The 16,767-nt window shown below is 53.2% G+C and overlaps 1 protein-coding gene across 5 annotated transcripts in view; it reads right to left on the bottom strand.

The window, feature by feature from the left end:
- The window catches only part of LOC122388132, a 215,896-nt gene that overhangs the window by 2,662 nt on the left and 196,467 nt on the right, over positions 1 to 16,767 (bottom strand). For 4 of the 5 annotated variants that reach the window (XM_043378929.1, XM_043378928.1, XM_043378933.1 and 1 more), the window contains 13 exons: positions 16,163 to 16,256; positions 11,222 to 11,419; positions 10,422 to 10,646; positions 9,657 to 9,792; positions 7,844 to 8,006; positions 5,428 to 5,664; positions 5,051 to 5,227; positions 2,762 to 3,361; positions 2,139 to 2,520; positions 1,722 to 1,864; positions 1,232 to 1,370; positions 838 to 994; positions 205 to 449 (listed from right to left, as the gene is read on the bottom strand). In XM_043378929.1, the coding sequence (XP_043234864.1) occupies positions 205 to 449; positions 838 to 994; positions 1,232 to 1,370; positions 1,722 to 1,864; positions 2,139 to 2,520; positions 2,762 to 3,361; positions 5,051 to 5,227; positions 5,428 to 5,664; positions 7,844 to 8,006; positions 9,657 to 9,792; positions 10,422 to 10,646; positions 11,222 to 11,419; positions 16,163 to 16,256 (2,896 nt within the window). The remainder of the gene's footprint in view (positions 1 to 204; positions 450 to 837; positions 995 to 1,231; positions 1,371 to 1,721; positions 1,865 to 2,138; positions 2,521 to 2,761; positions 3,362 to 5,050; positions 5,228 to 5,427; positions 5,665 to 7,843; positions 8,007 to 9,656; positions 9,793 to 10,421; positions 10,647 to 11,221; positions 11,420 to 16,162; positions 16,257 to 16,767) is intronic. The other variant, XM_043378932.1, reaches the window with a different exon arrangement.

Here is a 16,767-nt window from a genome sequence, read left to right as displayed (position 1 = left end):
CAGATACCATAGAAACATGATTTTAGCTCATCTCCGCTGTCTGTCGTCTGGAACGTATCTTCATCTCCATTTAAATCTTACATATCGGATTTGACATCATATCTGATATCTCCATCACATGCTCAGGTATGATCCGTGCGGCACTCGTGTCCAGCCCAGCACCAACCCATCGCCAGTCATCATCATCATGATCATCATCCTCACCTTCGCTCTCCAGGTCAGGCAGCAGCGCCAGCCAGTCCTTGATGCTCTTCACGTAGTTGCCATGGCGCAGAGAGTCGGTCTTTTTGAGAGTCTTGCAGTGGAGACACGCCACGGGCCGGACAGGCTCACTACACACGCTGTTTGTCTCGCTGCGGTCTCCGCCAAACAGCTCGGTGATGAGCGGGGTGCTCTGAGGCGGAGGCAGCGGCGGCTGCGACGCCAGGCCTCGGTAGAAATCGTGCAGCCTGCGGGTAAATGCGATAGGTAAAACAGGTGTCATACAAGAACGACACAAGACTGAGTAGTTGGACCGCTAAATGAATTTGTAATGGGCTAAATGAATTAGTGAATGAATGGATAAATAAATGAATAAATGAATGAATGAATGAATGAATGAATGAATGAATGAATGAATGAATGAATGGAAGGATGATCGTTACAATAGCTGTATCAGCAATCCAACAAAATATAACCATAAATAGGTGAAGTCCTTCACTGAATTGTGGCAAATGCGTCTAGTATTCTCAATATACACAAACTCTATAGTGCATTCATCAAAATAGTAATATTTTAATAGCGCTGTTGTGCCCCACGCTGCAGCGACCTCTGAGTTGCCTCCCCGGCCGTTCCTACCTGCTGATTTTCTCCAGGCGGTGGTTGGTCAGGCTGAGGTCGTCACACAGCCGGTCGTAGTCGGGTATCTCCAGCATGTTGAGCGGGTTAGTGCCGCACGAGCCGGGCACGTCGTACAGAGGGTCGCAGTCGGAGCCGCCGCGCAGAGTGTATGTTTCTAGAGAGGGAAAGGGAGAGGTTACTGGGGAGGGACATAGTACACATAAAATTTCATAGTACACAGAAAATTTCATAGTACACCGATCATTACGATTGACGTCACGGTAGATGTCATTAGCGAGAGAAGTGAGAAGTGAGGAGACGTTTACGATGAGAGAATATATAAGTAACTCAGATGGCAATGCCGTTCAGATCATGTCCAGTCAGCTCGGGCCCGAGTCAGGTGACCACCTACCGGAGAAGCTCGATGCAGAGGTAAGGTTCTCCTCGCTGAGGGCGCGCAGCGGGTGGCCGCTTTCATCGAGTTCCGGGGCTGTCAGTAGCGGCGGCCGCGGCGGCAGACCCAAACAGCGGGCAATGTCCTCCTCGGTTACCTGGAGGGAGGAACAGAGACCAGGGTGAGGCGCCGTACACTGAGCAAGCCTCAACCCGACACGAAGGTAATATGAGACGATAGACGCCACGGTAGCACGAGGCACTGATGAGCGAAATATAGCCGGGCAAATTAAAACGACAAAACTCAACAACGCTTCCTTCGTTCATCTGAACTACGAGAACCACGAAGAGAACAAAATCTCAATGTCAGAGACCCACATACCATAGAGAAGAACGGTATTGTCACACAAATGAGCGACAACGCTAAGTTTGAATGAAAACCCGACAATAAGTTAGAACATGAGAACAGAGAGCGTCCCTCGCCCTGAGAAACAAAACCAGCGCCTCACCTGCACACACGAGTCGGCCATGGGCACCGGCTCGTCGCGCTCCTCCACCTCAATGATCTCGCCGCGGGCGACATCCGAGCTGGAGGAGCTGGAGGGCTGCTTGTCCGGCTCGGAGCACTCCTCCGACATACTGTCCGCCTCGTCTGGAGAAGGAGGACGCGAGAGTCAGGGTGGGTGGTAGGTGGGGGAGTGAGAGGGCTTGGAGGGTCGGTCTGGCCTGGGTCGGGACATGTCGAGGTCTGAATGCCGGAGAAATATGTGCAAGCTTTAGAGAAACGTGACATTGAAATGACGGGCTAACCAAGAGTAACTACGGGCTAACCAAGAGTTCCAACCAAGACGGGGCAACCAAGACGGGCTACGGGCTAACCAAGACGGGCTAACCAAGAGTTCTAACCAAGAGTAGCGGCAACTCACCCGTGTTCTGAGCGGCATCAGCCACCACCCTAGTATCATGTGCCACCGTGAGTGCTGAGGTCCGGCCGCCGACCGGTGCGACACTCCTGCCATCTGACGGACCGGCGTTACTGCCGTCAGGCGGCGAGTCGTCCCTAGCGGCGGCGGCCGGCCGGGCGGCCTGGCCCTCCTGACAGAGTACGTCCACTAGGTGCTCGCACTGGGCGCAGATCTCGTCCAGGGTCGGGGTGCTCTCCTCTGCAGGCTCCGTAGGCCGCCGAGGGACCTCAGCCGCCGGCCGCGGAGCCACGCTGGGAGCTGGAGCTGCCTTCTCCGCTACTGCCGCCGGTACTGCGGCAGCGACAGGAGGGGACGACTCCTTCTCCGCAGACGAACGGGACTTCTGAAATTGGAGAGAAGATGGGCGTGATTTGGAGAATACGGACGGCAACAATAAGCATCACTGACTTTCAGGGAAACAGCCACGACGCTAGAATGGGAACGAATACACTTTAAAGACAACATTATCATTTGCCAGCCATGTCCCCGAGTTCCATATGTTGCCGTGTCGAATCAAAACTGTCAAACCAGCTTAACTCTAAGCCCGTTTCACCCTTCCTCCCTCTCTCTCGCTCTTTCCGTACCTGTCTGGGCAGAGTGCTGGAGGCGCCCATCTCTGGCGATACCCGTCTCGCGGCCGCCGCGCGCGGGTGTCGCTCCGGCAGGGGACTGCTCTCCTCGCCCGAGTCCTGTGTCTTGAACTGCGTCATAATCTTGGCTTCCACCGGCTCGTCGTCTTGTGTTTTAAACTGAGTCATCTCCCTATACTGGCCGGCGGCGCGGTGGGCCGCCTCCTCCGACTTTGTGCGTTTCTTGGTGGTGACTGCTTCTATCTGGTGCTCCACCCAGCGGGTAATCATCGACTTCTTGTGGTCGTCCATGAAGCCGTACCCCTGCGCGGCGGGCGCCGGCCGACCGCCCGGCCGCGCTGTCTTGGGGATGGCTCCCACCGCCGCCCCGGCTGCCGCTCCGGCGCTGGGCATGGCAGCGGGAGGCGGGCGGGACTCTCCAGAGGGTCCGTCAATCCACGTCTCCTGACGAGTTTTGATCTTGTGTGCCTCGGCGATCCGGGAGCGGGAGAAGCGCGGCCCGTCCACCCACTGCTCCTGTCCGCCGGAGGAGGGCGTCGCCTTCTCCCCGGCCGCACCGCCGGCGTGACGTGGGTCGTGGCCCTTCCGCTTGATCTGGCAAGGAGAGAAAAAAATCGGTATAATCATCGCATAAAAGACAGTTTATGAGAATAGTAACTACATATATGCCAGTAAGAACGGCTAGACAATATATTGCAATAGCAAATCGGAACGAGATAGTTGCCTGACACTTCATACATAGTACGTCTCATGAAAATAGTCATGAACATATCCTCTCCTGATGTCATGAAGGCGTATCCCGTGCCATGCCCGCAGCGCATGTATTATTCAGTGAGGCTGGCAGTGCCAATTGGATTCCGCCGAAGAACCGACTTCATTCCCGGGTGTCTGAGAGGTCCCATGGCTCCATCGGACCCGCGCCCTGACCCGGTGACCCGGCCGTCGGCGGCGGACACCATCGGTCTCAATAATGTCAGCGGCTGTCCGCTCGACCGTCACAGGGGACCTCAGTACCGGATACTCACTAACGCAGACAATGAGACGCAATGTCCCCGGACCCACAGCCTAATAGCCAACGCGCAATTGAAACCGGACCAGGATGGACGCTAAATTAAGTGATCCCTATTGCTATGCCTCGATATCATCAAAGAGTGAACGCTATGAATTATAAAGTGAAAGACATTAGTTCATACACATAGGGTGAATAGGTCAAAAACGCCCCCCTTAAGCGCGAAACCTTCTGACACTCAACCCAACACAGATTACTTAAACCTTTGGGCACCATCGTGTAGCTCATTCTTTTTACTACGCTTTGAGACCAAGAAAAGACACCTGCGTGTGGTATTTAACCCCCCAAAAAGGTTTTCGCATACCCTTACAAAAGGGCGTTTTGCCCCATACCCTGGGTAATACGCCCACACCCATGTGCAAAGCGCCCCCACCCCATCCATCAACAGAAAATGATGAACATGGCAGAACTTGACGTCATTCTGACGTCATTTGTGGTCAACCTATCATAGCCTTTGGGATGAAATTGTGTTGCAATGTGTAAAATTGATGCCCGGAGGAGTCCTGAAAGTTTGGTGACGATATCTGCAGTCGTTTAGGATATATCATTAAAAAAGGACAGGGAGAGGCCTTTTCGGCCCCGACCTACAGGGCGCTACCCTGCACTCTCACCACCGTGCAAAACGCCCCCCTTTCAGAAAACTGGGGGCGTCTTGCCCCATGCATCGAGTAGGCGTCTTGCCCCATCCACTCCATTTCCGGTCAACAAAATATTGACAAAAAACGCGCCACTAACGCCGCAGCATAATACGTTCAACAGAATGACAATAAAACGCAGTTTTGAATGATATGCACAATAGCAAGTTTTGTGATATAAAGAGGGCATCAAAATATTAGGAATCTTCTGTAAAAACAACAAAAACAACACCCAAAACCAACATCAGCACCTACCCACGCTGCTCCTCAAGACGCAGAACCGGAAATAGAGACCTACGTAAACAAGCAGCTGACTGTTCTGAAAGACAGGATAAAACACCTATCCGTCGATAAGAAATACGATTTTTTTAGGGGAGGCGTTTAACCCAGGGGTGCGTCTTCCCCACAGTTACCCTAACACTTTTTTCATGGGATCATGGTCATCGAATTTCGTTTCACAAGTTGTGATTTACTCAACTACCTATTACAAAGCAAAGATTTGCTGGTATTCACAACACGAATGACCCTGTTGACGGAATGCACCACCGCTCTTGTAATGTCATATCCCAGTTCTCCCACCTGCGGACTCTTGGATACGGCGCCGGTGAGTTTCTCGGCCGCCCTGTGCTGAGGTGAGAAGGGCGCCGCCGCTGCAGCTGCCGCCGGAGGTCGGTGCGTGGGGGTCGATGAGGCACTGTGCGTGGTCCTGGCCGGACTGCGACACTTGGTACCCTCCGCGCTGGAGCCCTTCAACGCCTGGGGGAGAGACAGGTCATAGGAAGGTCAGATGGGTCTTGAGTACGAGTACCGAAATATGCATGATGCTGAGGAGATATGAACTTTCCATGAAGGGTAAAACTGAATCTGCATAAAACACCAGAATGATTTAAATTTTCATTTTATTTTCTATATCCATGGCTCATTATTATAATATACTATTCAACAAGCACACATACCTTCCCCATAGCGGCTCGGTTGTCGCTGGTCAGACTGGGAATGTAAACGGGCGGGTGCTCGCCGTCAGTACACTCGTCCGCTCCGGGGCCCATGTAGATGACTGTGTCGGCAGACTGTTCCGAGCTGGACGGGTCCACGTCGGAAGAGGAGCGGCCCGAGGATTCCTCTCCGGAGCTGCGCAGACGGCCCGGTCGGTTCTCCTCAGCGGAACCTCCGGAGCCGGAGGAGCCGTGCGGCTGTGGAGGTAGAGGGGCGGGTTAGAGGTCGAGTAGTGGTCAGGGGATAGGTTAGACAGAGACCAGACTTATCAGACCAGACTGGGTAGATTTATCAACAAACTAGTAGATAAATAGAGCGGGTGCACGGTCATAGGGAAGGGCAGAAATCGGGCCAGAGGTCAAGTTATATGGATGAGTCGGAACTCAGATGAAGGCTTGTCCAGATGTCCAATTGGGAAATGATTTTATCTAATATCGGTTCAACAACTGACACTCAAGCGTCAAAGAACTGTTAAAGGTAAAGATCACATTGAATCCTAAACGTAAAATGATTTTCGAATTTTCAATCCAGTGAATACCTCTCCTGACAGCTATAATGATGTTTTTAGAAATATGCAATCGACGGCAATGAAAAGAGCGGGGCATTAAGCATGCCAGGGACGCGCCATGGGCCATGGCAAGGTTAATTCAATGTCAATGAAGTCAAACTTCGCTGGAGAGCTCAATAGATCGTAAATCAATCAAACCATTTGGGTTACTTGTGACAGTTTCATGAAGGTCACCGTCGGAAACGGGCGTATCAGCCGGTCTCTCAGGGGGACTGGGCCTGAAGTTAGGTGATTTGCTGCTCAGATATTTACGGGGTGACTGTTGGAGACAGATCAATTGTCTGGAGTGACCGGCGACGAAATGTGGCCATTCCTTGTTTACGAGAGTCATGTCAGCTACAGCTAATATATTGGCTACAAAACCGAGCTACATGCCAGCAACGCTATTCATTTCACATCATTCCAAAATTTACGATCACCTACACGCCAAAATCATGTTAAAATACGATCCAGTCACCTGCATATAACCCGCGCTACTCCGAAACATATCAAAAGGCTCTAGACGTCTGTCATTAGACTACGATTGAACGATGAACGTGCAACTGACATTTCCGCTCGCTGCATTAACTTCAGTAGAACGGTCAGAGATGTCAGGGATGGTTCGCGACATGTCAGGCCCGAGAGGAAGTCTAATTGAGTCCGCTAATTTCCCCGTCACCGTCCCGCAGTCTTGGAGAGAGCAGTGGACATTACATTTCATGGGACGGCGACTTCTATAATAGCCCCTGGTTGACACTGAGAATTTGCATAGGTACTCGCGTCCCAGAGCAATACGAAGCCCGCACTCCACGCCGGTTTAATTAGACCTTGCAGAATATGTTAAAATAAAAGAAACCGGGACTTAAACAGATGCCATGCATGCTTGCCGAAAACATATTCTCATAAAGACTGTGGATTGTTTAGATCTAAATATACCTAGATGGTGCGTGAGTCGTGACAGTCAGAATGTCGTAGAGCTTTGACGAGAATCGAAATATTTTCAACATTTTCGCCCATGATAAACTGACAATAATATGCAACACCCACGGGCTGGAAAGTGCCGGATGTAACACGAGAAAAACCGATCAGCCTAACGCATCGTGACAACAGGCGAATTCGATATCGGCCGGCCCAGGCGGCTGCCGTCGCGCTTTATGAGTGTGGACGTTCGAGCATCGACCGAAGCGATTCCATTTGGCGCCGGCCGCCGGCACACCGGCCTTAGCATATGGAAGGCTCCACGAAATCGTTCCGGAAAGCCATTTCGATCCATTCGCCGTCAAACCAAAGAGATAAAACCAAAAATATATGGAAATCTAGCGGTAACGACCCGGTGGGGAGCCCCACACAAAGGCTCCGATTGACAACGGCACACTCACAATCGCTAGGGTAATGTATCAACATCGAGTCCGGACACACGGCGCCCGATTCGGGGGAGCAAAGCCCCACATTTACCCCGAAATCCCACCAATCCCCTTCAATCCCTCCTTAACCACACTATTCCCGTGGGTGCGGCCCGGAGCACAGAAAAACTACAGTGGAAGCGATCCCTGTCCGGCAGCCGGCATTCCTTCCACAGAAAAACACATCCATCTTAATGTTAAGGCGCTGTTTCGAGGAACGGTCGGGTTAGTTGTCATCTGCGACAGGTATTGATGTTCAGACTAATGCTCTGAAACCCGACTCTCGCAACAATCCCCCCCGCATTCCTACCAGCAATCTCCCCCCTGGCCCCACCCTATGCCGTGCCCTGGAATCACCCTTGCTGCGCACTCTTCCCCACCATCTGCAATGACCTGGCGCCGCCCCTGCGCTGACCCACCACTGACCTTGATCCGGCGCCGTCTCATCCTGTGAATCCGACTGGCCAGTTGAACAGTGGTGAGCGTCTCCGCGTACAGCGCCGCGTCTGTGCTAACGTGCGCCACGATTGTCGTCTGGCAGGTCAGCGAGCCCATGGCTTCTCTGAACAGGTGGACCAGCTTGCTGTCCCTGAGGAAAAATGGGAGGGGCGTCAAATGGAAGAAGGCCATTGAAGAGGGAGCGTCATCGAGATGGTCGTTACGTACATATAGGATTCGAAACCAAGACGGCAGCGACGGAGTTGCTGCAGGATAAATGGCAATCATGACATTACATGATAAGCAGGTACCTATCTAATGTTTGACATCAACATTATAAACGTGCATCAAGACATGTATATCGGCTAATGTTATAGAGCTCAGATCAACCCTCGATACAAACACTACACGATATGAAATACATGGGCCGTTCAGTATCCAGAACACGGTCACGTCTCGCGGGAGCTGCTACTGACGATTCCCAGTCGATCGGACCGAACAGCAGACGTCATGCGCAGCAATAAATACAGCGGCTCGGTCGGAATGTTTACCAGTTCAGTCTGCTCTGCATCACTGACACACAATCGAGCCGAGCTGGTTAGTTATCTCTCCAAACGCAGTCGGGGTTAGCAAGAGCGGGGTTAGTGCACTGTCTATCCACCACGCATACCGAACACTTCCTCAGGGAGTTTCGCTGACTCGGACTTCCGTAACACAGTTTAACGATAACCGTCCGGCCCGTCGGACCTCCACTGTCCGGTCATCATTCTGCCCGATTTGGCTCTGAATTCAGAGTTCCGCCAGAGCCCACACCAGACCCCCACAGACCCCCAGACCCGGTTGACTGACCAGCCGGACTCTGCCAGACCAGCTCAGGTCCACTCTGAGCGCACACAAATCAATTCTGTCCCCGTTCGGGCGTCATTTCACGCGTCTCAGCGGTATAATGGTCCGGTCGACATTCCGGTGGTCACCCATCCATCCTGAGCCATCTCATACTCTTGGCTAGTCTTTACTTCTCCTATCTTCGCCGGTTGGCTCGGTGGATGACAATCACTTACCATCGTTAGCCCTCTGGTTCAACCTCTCCACTCATGGTGACCATCCTACGTTATAGGCTCACAGTTTTCCAGCTATGTGGACTAACGGCACTCCATTTTTGGACCGTCGTTTCCGGTCGCCGGACCGCCGTTTCCTACCCTCGACGGACGTCATTATCGACACGGGCGGTCCCCGGGGGGCTGATGACGTCACAAGACCAAGAGCGGACCCGCGGTGAGAGATCGACCCCATACGCGACGCATTAGCGCCGGAATAGAGTTTGAGACGAGCGCGCAGAGTCATGAGAACGGCGGCCGAATGGGCCATCAGGCGGCGGAAGGCGGCCCGGCGGCCAGAGGCCAGTAATTCGGTCAGGAAGGGCCGACTCCCGTGTAGATTATCGCCGCTGATTAGATGTCCCCAGTCGGAGTAACTCAGCGTCTGTAGGTGCAAATTGCGCAGAGCGGGGCTGGGAGGGAGTGAAGTCGGTCCGCGGTGTGCGATAGGTGTGCTGAGTAGGTGTTATATAAACATAACGTCAGAGCGAGATAAGGCGAGTCGATCGGCACAGCAGTACCGAAATAACCACTGGATCCACTCATCCATGTGCATGCTGCTCTCCGTAGGGGTTTCTAAGGACTACTATAGTAGATGAGCTACTAAAGGCATGTTCAGTGTTCACTGTTCACCACATGCATAGAATGAGGAAGTTATGAGGCTCAATTCCCACTTCACAAGAGTTTGTGTCTTGTTCTCTCACCTGCACGGAAGGTGTTTGTGCGCGTTGAAGATGGAGACGATGACATTTCCGACGGCGGAGAGCGTCAGACCTGACACCTTGGTCTTCTCGAAGCTGCCCAGGTCAAACAGGTGCAGTCGGCTGCGTCCTCCCGTCACTGCGGCACACCGAGGTGTCAGGAGTGATCGTTCACGAAAGCAGCAGCTGCAGGTGTCTAACGTCAATTCAGAGATGCTAATGAGTTCTGACGTGCCCCGGTGGCATAGCGCCTCACTGGACGGGATGGCGCGATCAGTTCTGACCACACGTCAGGCCTGGGGTGATGCACGTATCCTCAACATAGCATCTCATCATGGACCTGTCAGGATCTACCGTTCATGAAGAGGGAAGGGGGTGTCAGTGGTCAGCAGAGCGATCGCGGGTGAACGTGGTCTACCAGCTGAACAAACACATACTGACGGGAGGAGACGGGCGGCCAGCGGGATATGCCGACACTTCACTTACCGCCGTACGAACTAAGACGAACTGACAGTGAAAATAAACATGGAATAACCAGATTGATAGTGACAGCTTTACCGGCCAGTCGAGTTCGACTAACACAAAGTCAACACTGACTCCCGCTCATTCGAACCACACACATTCCGTGGTCTCCTCACACACTTAACGTCAATATAAAATGCTTCCTATAATGCAATAACTGCAAGACTGTTAGTTATGGGAAATGCGTCTTCTTCTCCCACCCTACATACCCGTTATTTACTCCCAAGGAGAACCTCTTACGCTCACCTCCACTACTCTTGTCCGACTTGACGCTGTACTGGAACACATGCAGTGTATACAGGAGGTGCGAGCTGCGGCCCCCGTCCTCTCCGGCGGCTCGGGCGGCCGCCGCGGTGTCCAGGAACAGCGCCGCCTTCTCAGCGGTCTCTGCTCGGATCTCAGACTGGTTCTGCAGCTGACTGCCCAGGACCGGGTCCTCGCGCAGGTACACCCCCGGCGACTGGTCCGTGTCTGTAACGAGAAACAGACGAAGCGTTTGAGTGACAGCAGAAAATGGGTTTTGCTAGGTGTAACAGTAGGCAAGAGCACCAACAGTCTTACGTTGCCTATTGTTGGATCGGTGGTGTTTTTATATTACACCTTCCACGAAATAAAGGTATGGATACATCACGATTCATGACCACGAGCATAAAATCATTCAACGAAATCAGCATAGAACACCACATTTCTCATCTCTAGATCTGCAAGCCATAAACGACTCTTCACATGAAATATTCTGACCATCCCAAATGGGTCACATAAATCGTCCCTTCCACAAGACCTGTTTATCAAGCTAGCATGGCCAATATAAGTCACCGTATGTGAGGAAGATGCTAATAAGATTACTTCACCATAAAACAATGCAGGGTGGCCTGCAATAGGGAATACGAGTACATACATTAGCGCAATCTATCATTGCTTACTTAACAATGCACGGAATAAGCTGTTCGTTTTTCAGTGCCATCAACGCGACCTAACACGTTCCTTCCACATACCTATCATTCCTCCAGTTTCAGCTTTCTCTCCTTTTCTCCCTCTATCCTCACCTTTGGCGTGGTCTTTGAGCAGGTCTCGCAGGTTCTCGGCCGCTCCTGCGATCTGCACGGCTGAGACGCGTACGGAGAACCGCGCGCCGCTCTTCTGCTTCTGTTCGCCGATGCCGCGGTACAGCCAGGAGATAGCTGTGGGGATCACACCCAGCTGGTCTCCCGAGCCGCTGCCGCCCAGCATTGTGGTCGTCTTGCCTGAGAACACGTTAAGTGACTCATGAGATTGACGTCAGGATAGGTGCAATGAGTGTATTGAGGCTAGTGACAGTATACTGACCACTTTTAAAAGCAGAAGAACTAGTTGAAGTAGACAAAAGGGTTTAGGAAATGGTTCGAATTCGCCTGACGTTGATTTAATGAAACGATCGAATAACAAGTTTGATGACAGCATTGCGGAAAACCAGTAGTTGCTATGGCTCACGGAAATTATTCCGTCCCGTTCATTTATCAAACCCAAATATGACACGCAAAAATTGGAGCGGCGGAGTACGCCACTCGGCGCACCTTCGGTCTCTGCCAATCCGTTTTGTCACGCAATGTTTCCTTGATGTAACAACATCGGAATTCTCCGTCTAGCCTGAGTCCTCAGACAGCTTTTAGCGTGTAAGCACGACACTCATCGCTGCTGCCGAACCACCTTGGGACCAGACGCGCCGAAAATGCCGCATGGGGAGCCGTGTGCGTCGCTATCGCCTGGCACCTGGCGCGCCGAGATGACTTACTGGTGCGCCGAGTCACGCCACGCGACAAACGAGCTCATTATTCGGCGCGGAAGTGGCGTCGAGTGGCGCAGCGCGGCCGTCCCGGCGCGGTCGATCGTTCAGTCCATCTCAGACCAGAGCGCTAATGTTGAGCTGCGACAGCTCGTCAAAACACCTCACCGGCATCAGGTGGCTGCAGACTGACATCTCAAACCTAACCGCAGCCGGCCCGTCAGAGCGAGGGTGTCTGCCGGTCTGCGCTGACCGGCTGTGACCTGACCCGTCAGATCTCGGCGTGGCTACGCGCTCGCGTGAAACACGCACCTCCCGTAGCCCAATTGAGCAGAGATCAGACAGACAACACGCACCGCTCAGGCCGGCGGGAACGTGGCACGCTGGTCAGAGGTCATCCAGGGTGCTGACCTCGATCATCGCCGAGTGAACGCAGAGGTCACAGTCCCTTTAGGTGTCAGGCGCCGCGTACTTGCAGACCAATAGAGGCCGATTGAATCGTCACACTCACGCTGCGCAATATAAAAGCCCTCAGGGATCAAGGCAAGGACTCATGCATTAGCTGGTGGCGACTGAAGTGTCCGTCACAAGAGACGGTCCCGCAGTTAGCGAGACGATTAAACAGCGATGGGACCGTTGGGAGCACCCTGTCACAGGCCAAGAAAGGCCCTTCAAACGCAGTTTTGCAGTAAAATAGAAACGCGGAGTGCTAGCACGCGCCAGTCAAAAACCAAGCGAATGTCATTTTCAGCGATCGGTTACGAGATCAACCGCTGAAAGATAGCACACACCTCTTTAATCACCCCGTAATTACTCGATCATAGTTCTGCAGATCAAACTCATTACCTGAGAGGCCCATTCACACAAAATCCCCACCCGCATCCCATCACCGTCGGTCGTTCTCGGGACATCTGCGGTTCCTCCGCTCCACCCCGGAGTGTGTTCGAGCTCTCTCACCAGGCGCCGCACCACTCTGTTCCCGCATAAACACAGCTACCGTGGCAGAGCGAGCAGGCCGCGCGCTCTGCCGACTATAAACGTCTCAATGCAGCGTATTTACGACCTGCCGCCGGCCGCCGGCTATGTCGCATGGTCGCCAGCGGCGGGCCGTGTTTAGTGGCCCCCGCGCACAGATAGTGGGACGAGTTATGGGCGCCACCGGCGCGCCGGGCCGCGACGAAACCGCACCACGCCGCTACCCGCGGAGCTGCGTCGAGATCGACGCTGGGTAGGGGTGAGGGAGAGGAGGGGTTGGTTGACAGGACCCTCCGCTCTGGTCTCAATTAAGGTGAGCAGGGTGCGCTAAATAGTTCACCAGTGCCGTCCGCACAGATAGCCGGCGACACTGAGAGTTACGGCTGAGACAGCACTTCCCGGCGCTAGAGGCGGCCCGCCTTAGTCAGACCGCCGCAAACCAGCCGCCGCGAGCTATCATCTGCTATCGCACCGGGAGCGACTGGAATGGCCGGCCCTGGCGGCCCCAGGCGGCTCGCCGGCCGGCCGGAAGGCGCCGTTTTCCTTCGAGCCTGCCAGCCGGCATGCCAGAGATAGTCTAAGCACCGCGCCGGCGACCGGCTATGGCGCCATAAGCATCATATTCGGGTGCTGATATGCCGCAGAGGGCGGCGGTGGGGGCCGTTTGAACGGCGATGGCCGCGCTCCGGACGTGTTCGTTTCGGAACGCTCTGACGGGTTTCCGGCAGTGTTCCGGCAGTGTTCTGCCATAGTTGGTAGTTTCCCAGTTCAGGCCAGGTGAGTGAAGAGCCAACACACCCTACAGTGGCGCGGCGGTGGTTCTGAGAGTGGCCAGCTGCTGTCTGTATATCCCGTCGGGCGCACGGGTGATAGTTATGGGCAGCTACTGGAGTCGGCTACAGGTCATGACCCCTGGCTATGTGGACCATACGTCATGGCGCAGGCGACAGTGGGTCAACGTTATCGAGCGGATTATCAGGCTTCTTGTATTCGCATTCCAATCCATAGATGGCGCTAGTTGTAAACGCCTGAAGGTAGGCTGTACCGCACGACACAATATAAAGGACGAATAATTCCGTGCTCCTGGATCGCATCCTTCGATTTATAACTTCCACAGGAGACAAGAAGATGAGCTCTGATTGCCTTTGCACAAGACACAACAAACGATTCCGCTCAATGTCACCGATAACAACCAGTTATCCAATCAGCTCCACAGAGGTAATTAGCCATTAGAGAGATGCGGCAAGAGAAGGTCGGGACTTGGGACCGCGATTCTGGAAACCCACCCCCATCACCATCATACCGCACAGCCTTTCTGGGAACAGACCGACACCGTGCTGTGGGCAGCAAGCAGTGCGGCCTCTGAATGTTTTATCGCTAACGGAGATGGCTGAGCTGTAACTCGGCAGCTGTGCGAGATTCTCCAGCTGCCGAGCTGACACTGTCACTACCGGGAGTGGAAGTGGGTGGAGGAGATAAAATGGGACTGACGGAAGGCGCCGGTCATGATTTGATGAGATGGTAGTGAGTAACAGGCAAGGCATTAGATGGAATGCACGGTGCAACTGAATGTAGATCAAATATAGGTTAGGTGAATCCATTGCCTAAATAAATAAATGCATTGAGAATTGTCAGCTTGTTGACTTGACACCGACCTCCTGTCTCTTCATTCCTCCCCTCTTTCTTCTTTTCCTCTCTTATCTTTTTTTTGTCTCCTCTCTCTCTCTCTCTCTCTCTCTCTCTCTCTCTCTCTCTCTCTCTCTCTCTCTCTCTCCTCTCTCTCTCTCTCTCTCTCTCTCTCTCTCTCTCCACTGCTCTCAGCTGCTGCAGTCCACTGGAGCCATCTCGGACGGCCCGGTATCAATAATCCGCCCTGCGGCCGTGGCGCCGTTCCGACCTCACTGCTACAGCCCGCGGCAGCCGCGAATCGACCCCGGCTGTCACCTTCGGGGCCAAGTTTATGAGCGATTAGCGGCCCGGGCGGGTCAAGAAACGCGTCCTTCTTACACCGGCTGGGCCAGTCGCTCGGGCGACACCTGCGCCGCCCCAGCGAGATTGATCAGACCAAATTTAATGGAAGGAGAAAACGGCTGCCTCGGTCGGCTAGGCCAGAGCACGGTACACCAGAGGCCAGCGCTTCCACCAGGTTTGCACGGCCATTCATAGCGATATGGTGTGTAGAACTCTCTAACCGTAACACACGGAGCCAGATGTGATCACGCGGTGAATAATTTGTGCGTAGAACATCTGGAGGTAAGCGTGCGTGCAGTACTGATGGTGAGCGTCTGGTGGCAATGCAGGGGACGACAATCTGCAAGTTCATGTAGCCACGTGTTGCAAATTGACGTGACAATAAGAAGAGTCGTTCAGTGATGTTTGTAGGTATGTGGTGACGCTTGTGACACTTAGCGATACACGAACAGCTGCTCGATTTATAGACCGATCAGTATAACTATCAGGCGAGACCCTCCCGCCATGTTCGGAACATTTTATACGAAAGATCTGAGGACGGCCTGAAGGTCAAGAGCTGCAGCTCGCTTTCCTAGAGCTGGTGGCTGCAGTTCGCTAAACGAAGCTTGCAGCTCGTCTGACAAGAGTCACTGTCACAACTGCCACAGTCAGGCTCTCGCGAGCAGAAGAGACAGCGAAACTGCTCGCAAAATGACAATGAGTTCTGCTGCTGACAGGCGACCTTCTTGACACAGTTCATGTCTCAACATTTTACAACTTCCCTGCTTTTAAATTACGAGCTTTCGGGTAACGCTCTGAATCTACACAATAACTTTATCAAAGGATTCCTTTCCCTACGGAGTAGTTTTGGACGTCTTTGTGCGTGGATTAGACTGCTGCGATGTTCAAAGTCTGACAGTACCTACAGGGAATCGTGCTTCAGTCGGAGTGGCGGAGGAAGAGGAGCGGGGTTCGGGTGGTCGACCTCAGCTTACGGCGCTCGCAGAACCGTGAATTATTTATCCGCCTGACCCGCGCACACAAGGAGAGACGGCACCGGGAGAGATATCGCCAGAGGAAAGTCCGAACTGAGACGAGGACAATAAAATCGAAAGGCAGAATACGGAATATTGAGGAAAAACATTTTGCACAGAATATACTAACACAAATGACAGCGAAGTCCATATACAATTTTGAGCGAGCCGTCTCATCTGACGGACGTCAGCGCCAGGTTGTGATGAGCTGTAACACCGCACCAGATACACCGCCAAACAGAGGGAGATCGTGAAGTAAAACTTACCTGTTTTGGACTGTCCCAGACACAGCACGCATCCGTCATTGCCGTTGATCACCGCATGGACCACGTCTACCAAGGCACTTGTGCAGACCTCGCTCTGAAACACAGCAAAACCACAGGTCAGGGTCAACACGAGGCGGGTGGTGTTAAAAGTATAATGTTACAAACGCAGCGATACCTTGCGGCGAGGCTATCCACAAGTCACACACCCTGGTGATAGGTCAACAGTAAGAAGGAAACCAACGTGAGAAATACTTTAACTCAAAGTTGGTGTAACAATAAAAGCATACCAAGAGTCGTGGGTCAAGTGGGCGAGAGAGAGAGAGAGAGAGAGAGAGAGAGAGAGAGAGAGAGAGAGAGAGAGAGAGAGAGAGAGAGAGAGAGAGAGAGAGAGAGAGAGAGAGAGAGAGCGAGAGAGAGAGAGAGAGAGAGAGAGAGAGAGAGAGAGAGAGAGAGAGAGAGAGAGAGAGAGAGAGAGAGAGAGAGAGAGAGGCACCAGCTGCAAGCGGCGTTCGTGTGGGCGGCGAAGGCGGCACTAAACCGAGTAATGTCTGGAGTTCTGCTCGTGAGCAGACCAGGAACTGGACAGAACAGCCTCAAGCAGACCG

The sequence above is a fragment of the Amphibalanus amphitrite genome, unplaced genomic scaffold (assembly GCF_019059575.1).
Source record: "Amphibalanus amphitrite isolate SeventyFive unplaced genomic scaffold, NRLGWU_Aamphi_draft 000310F_arrow, whole genome shotgun sequence".
In the NCBI taxonomy this organism is placed as follows: domain Eukaryota; kingdom Metazoa; phylum Arthropoda; class Thecostraca; order Balanomorpha; family Balanidae; genus Amphibalanus; species Amphibalanus amphitrite.
The sequence above is the reverse complement of the archived record's forward strand: the minus strand, read 5'-3'. Positions and strand labels throughout refer to the sequence as shown.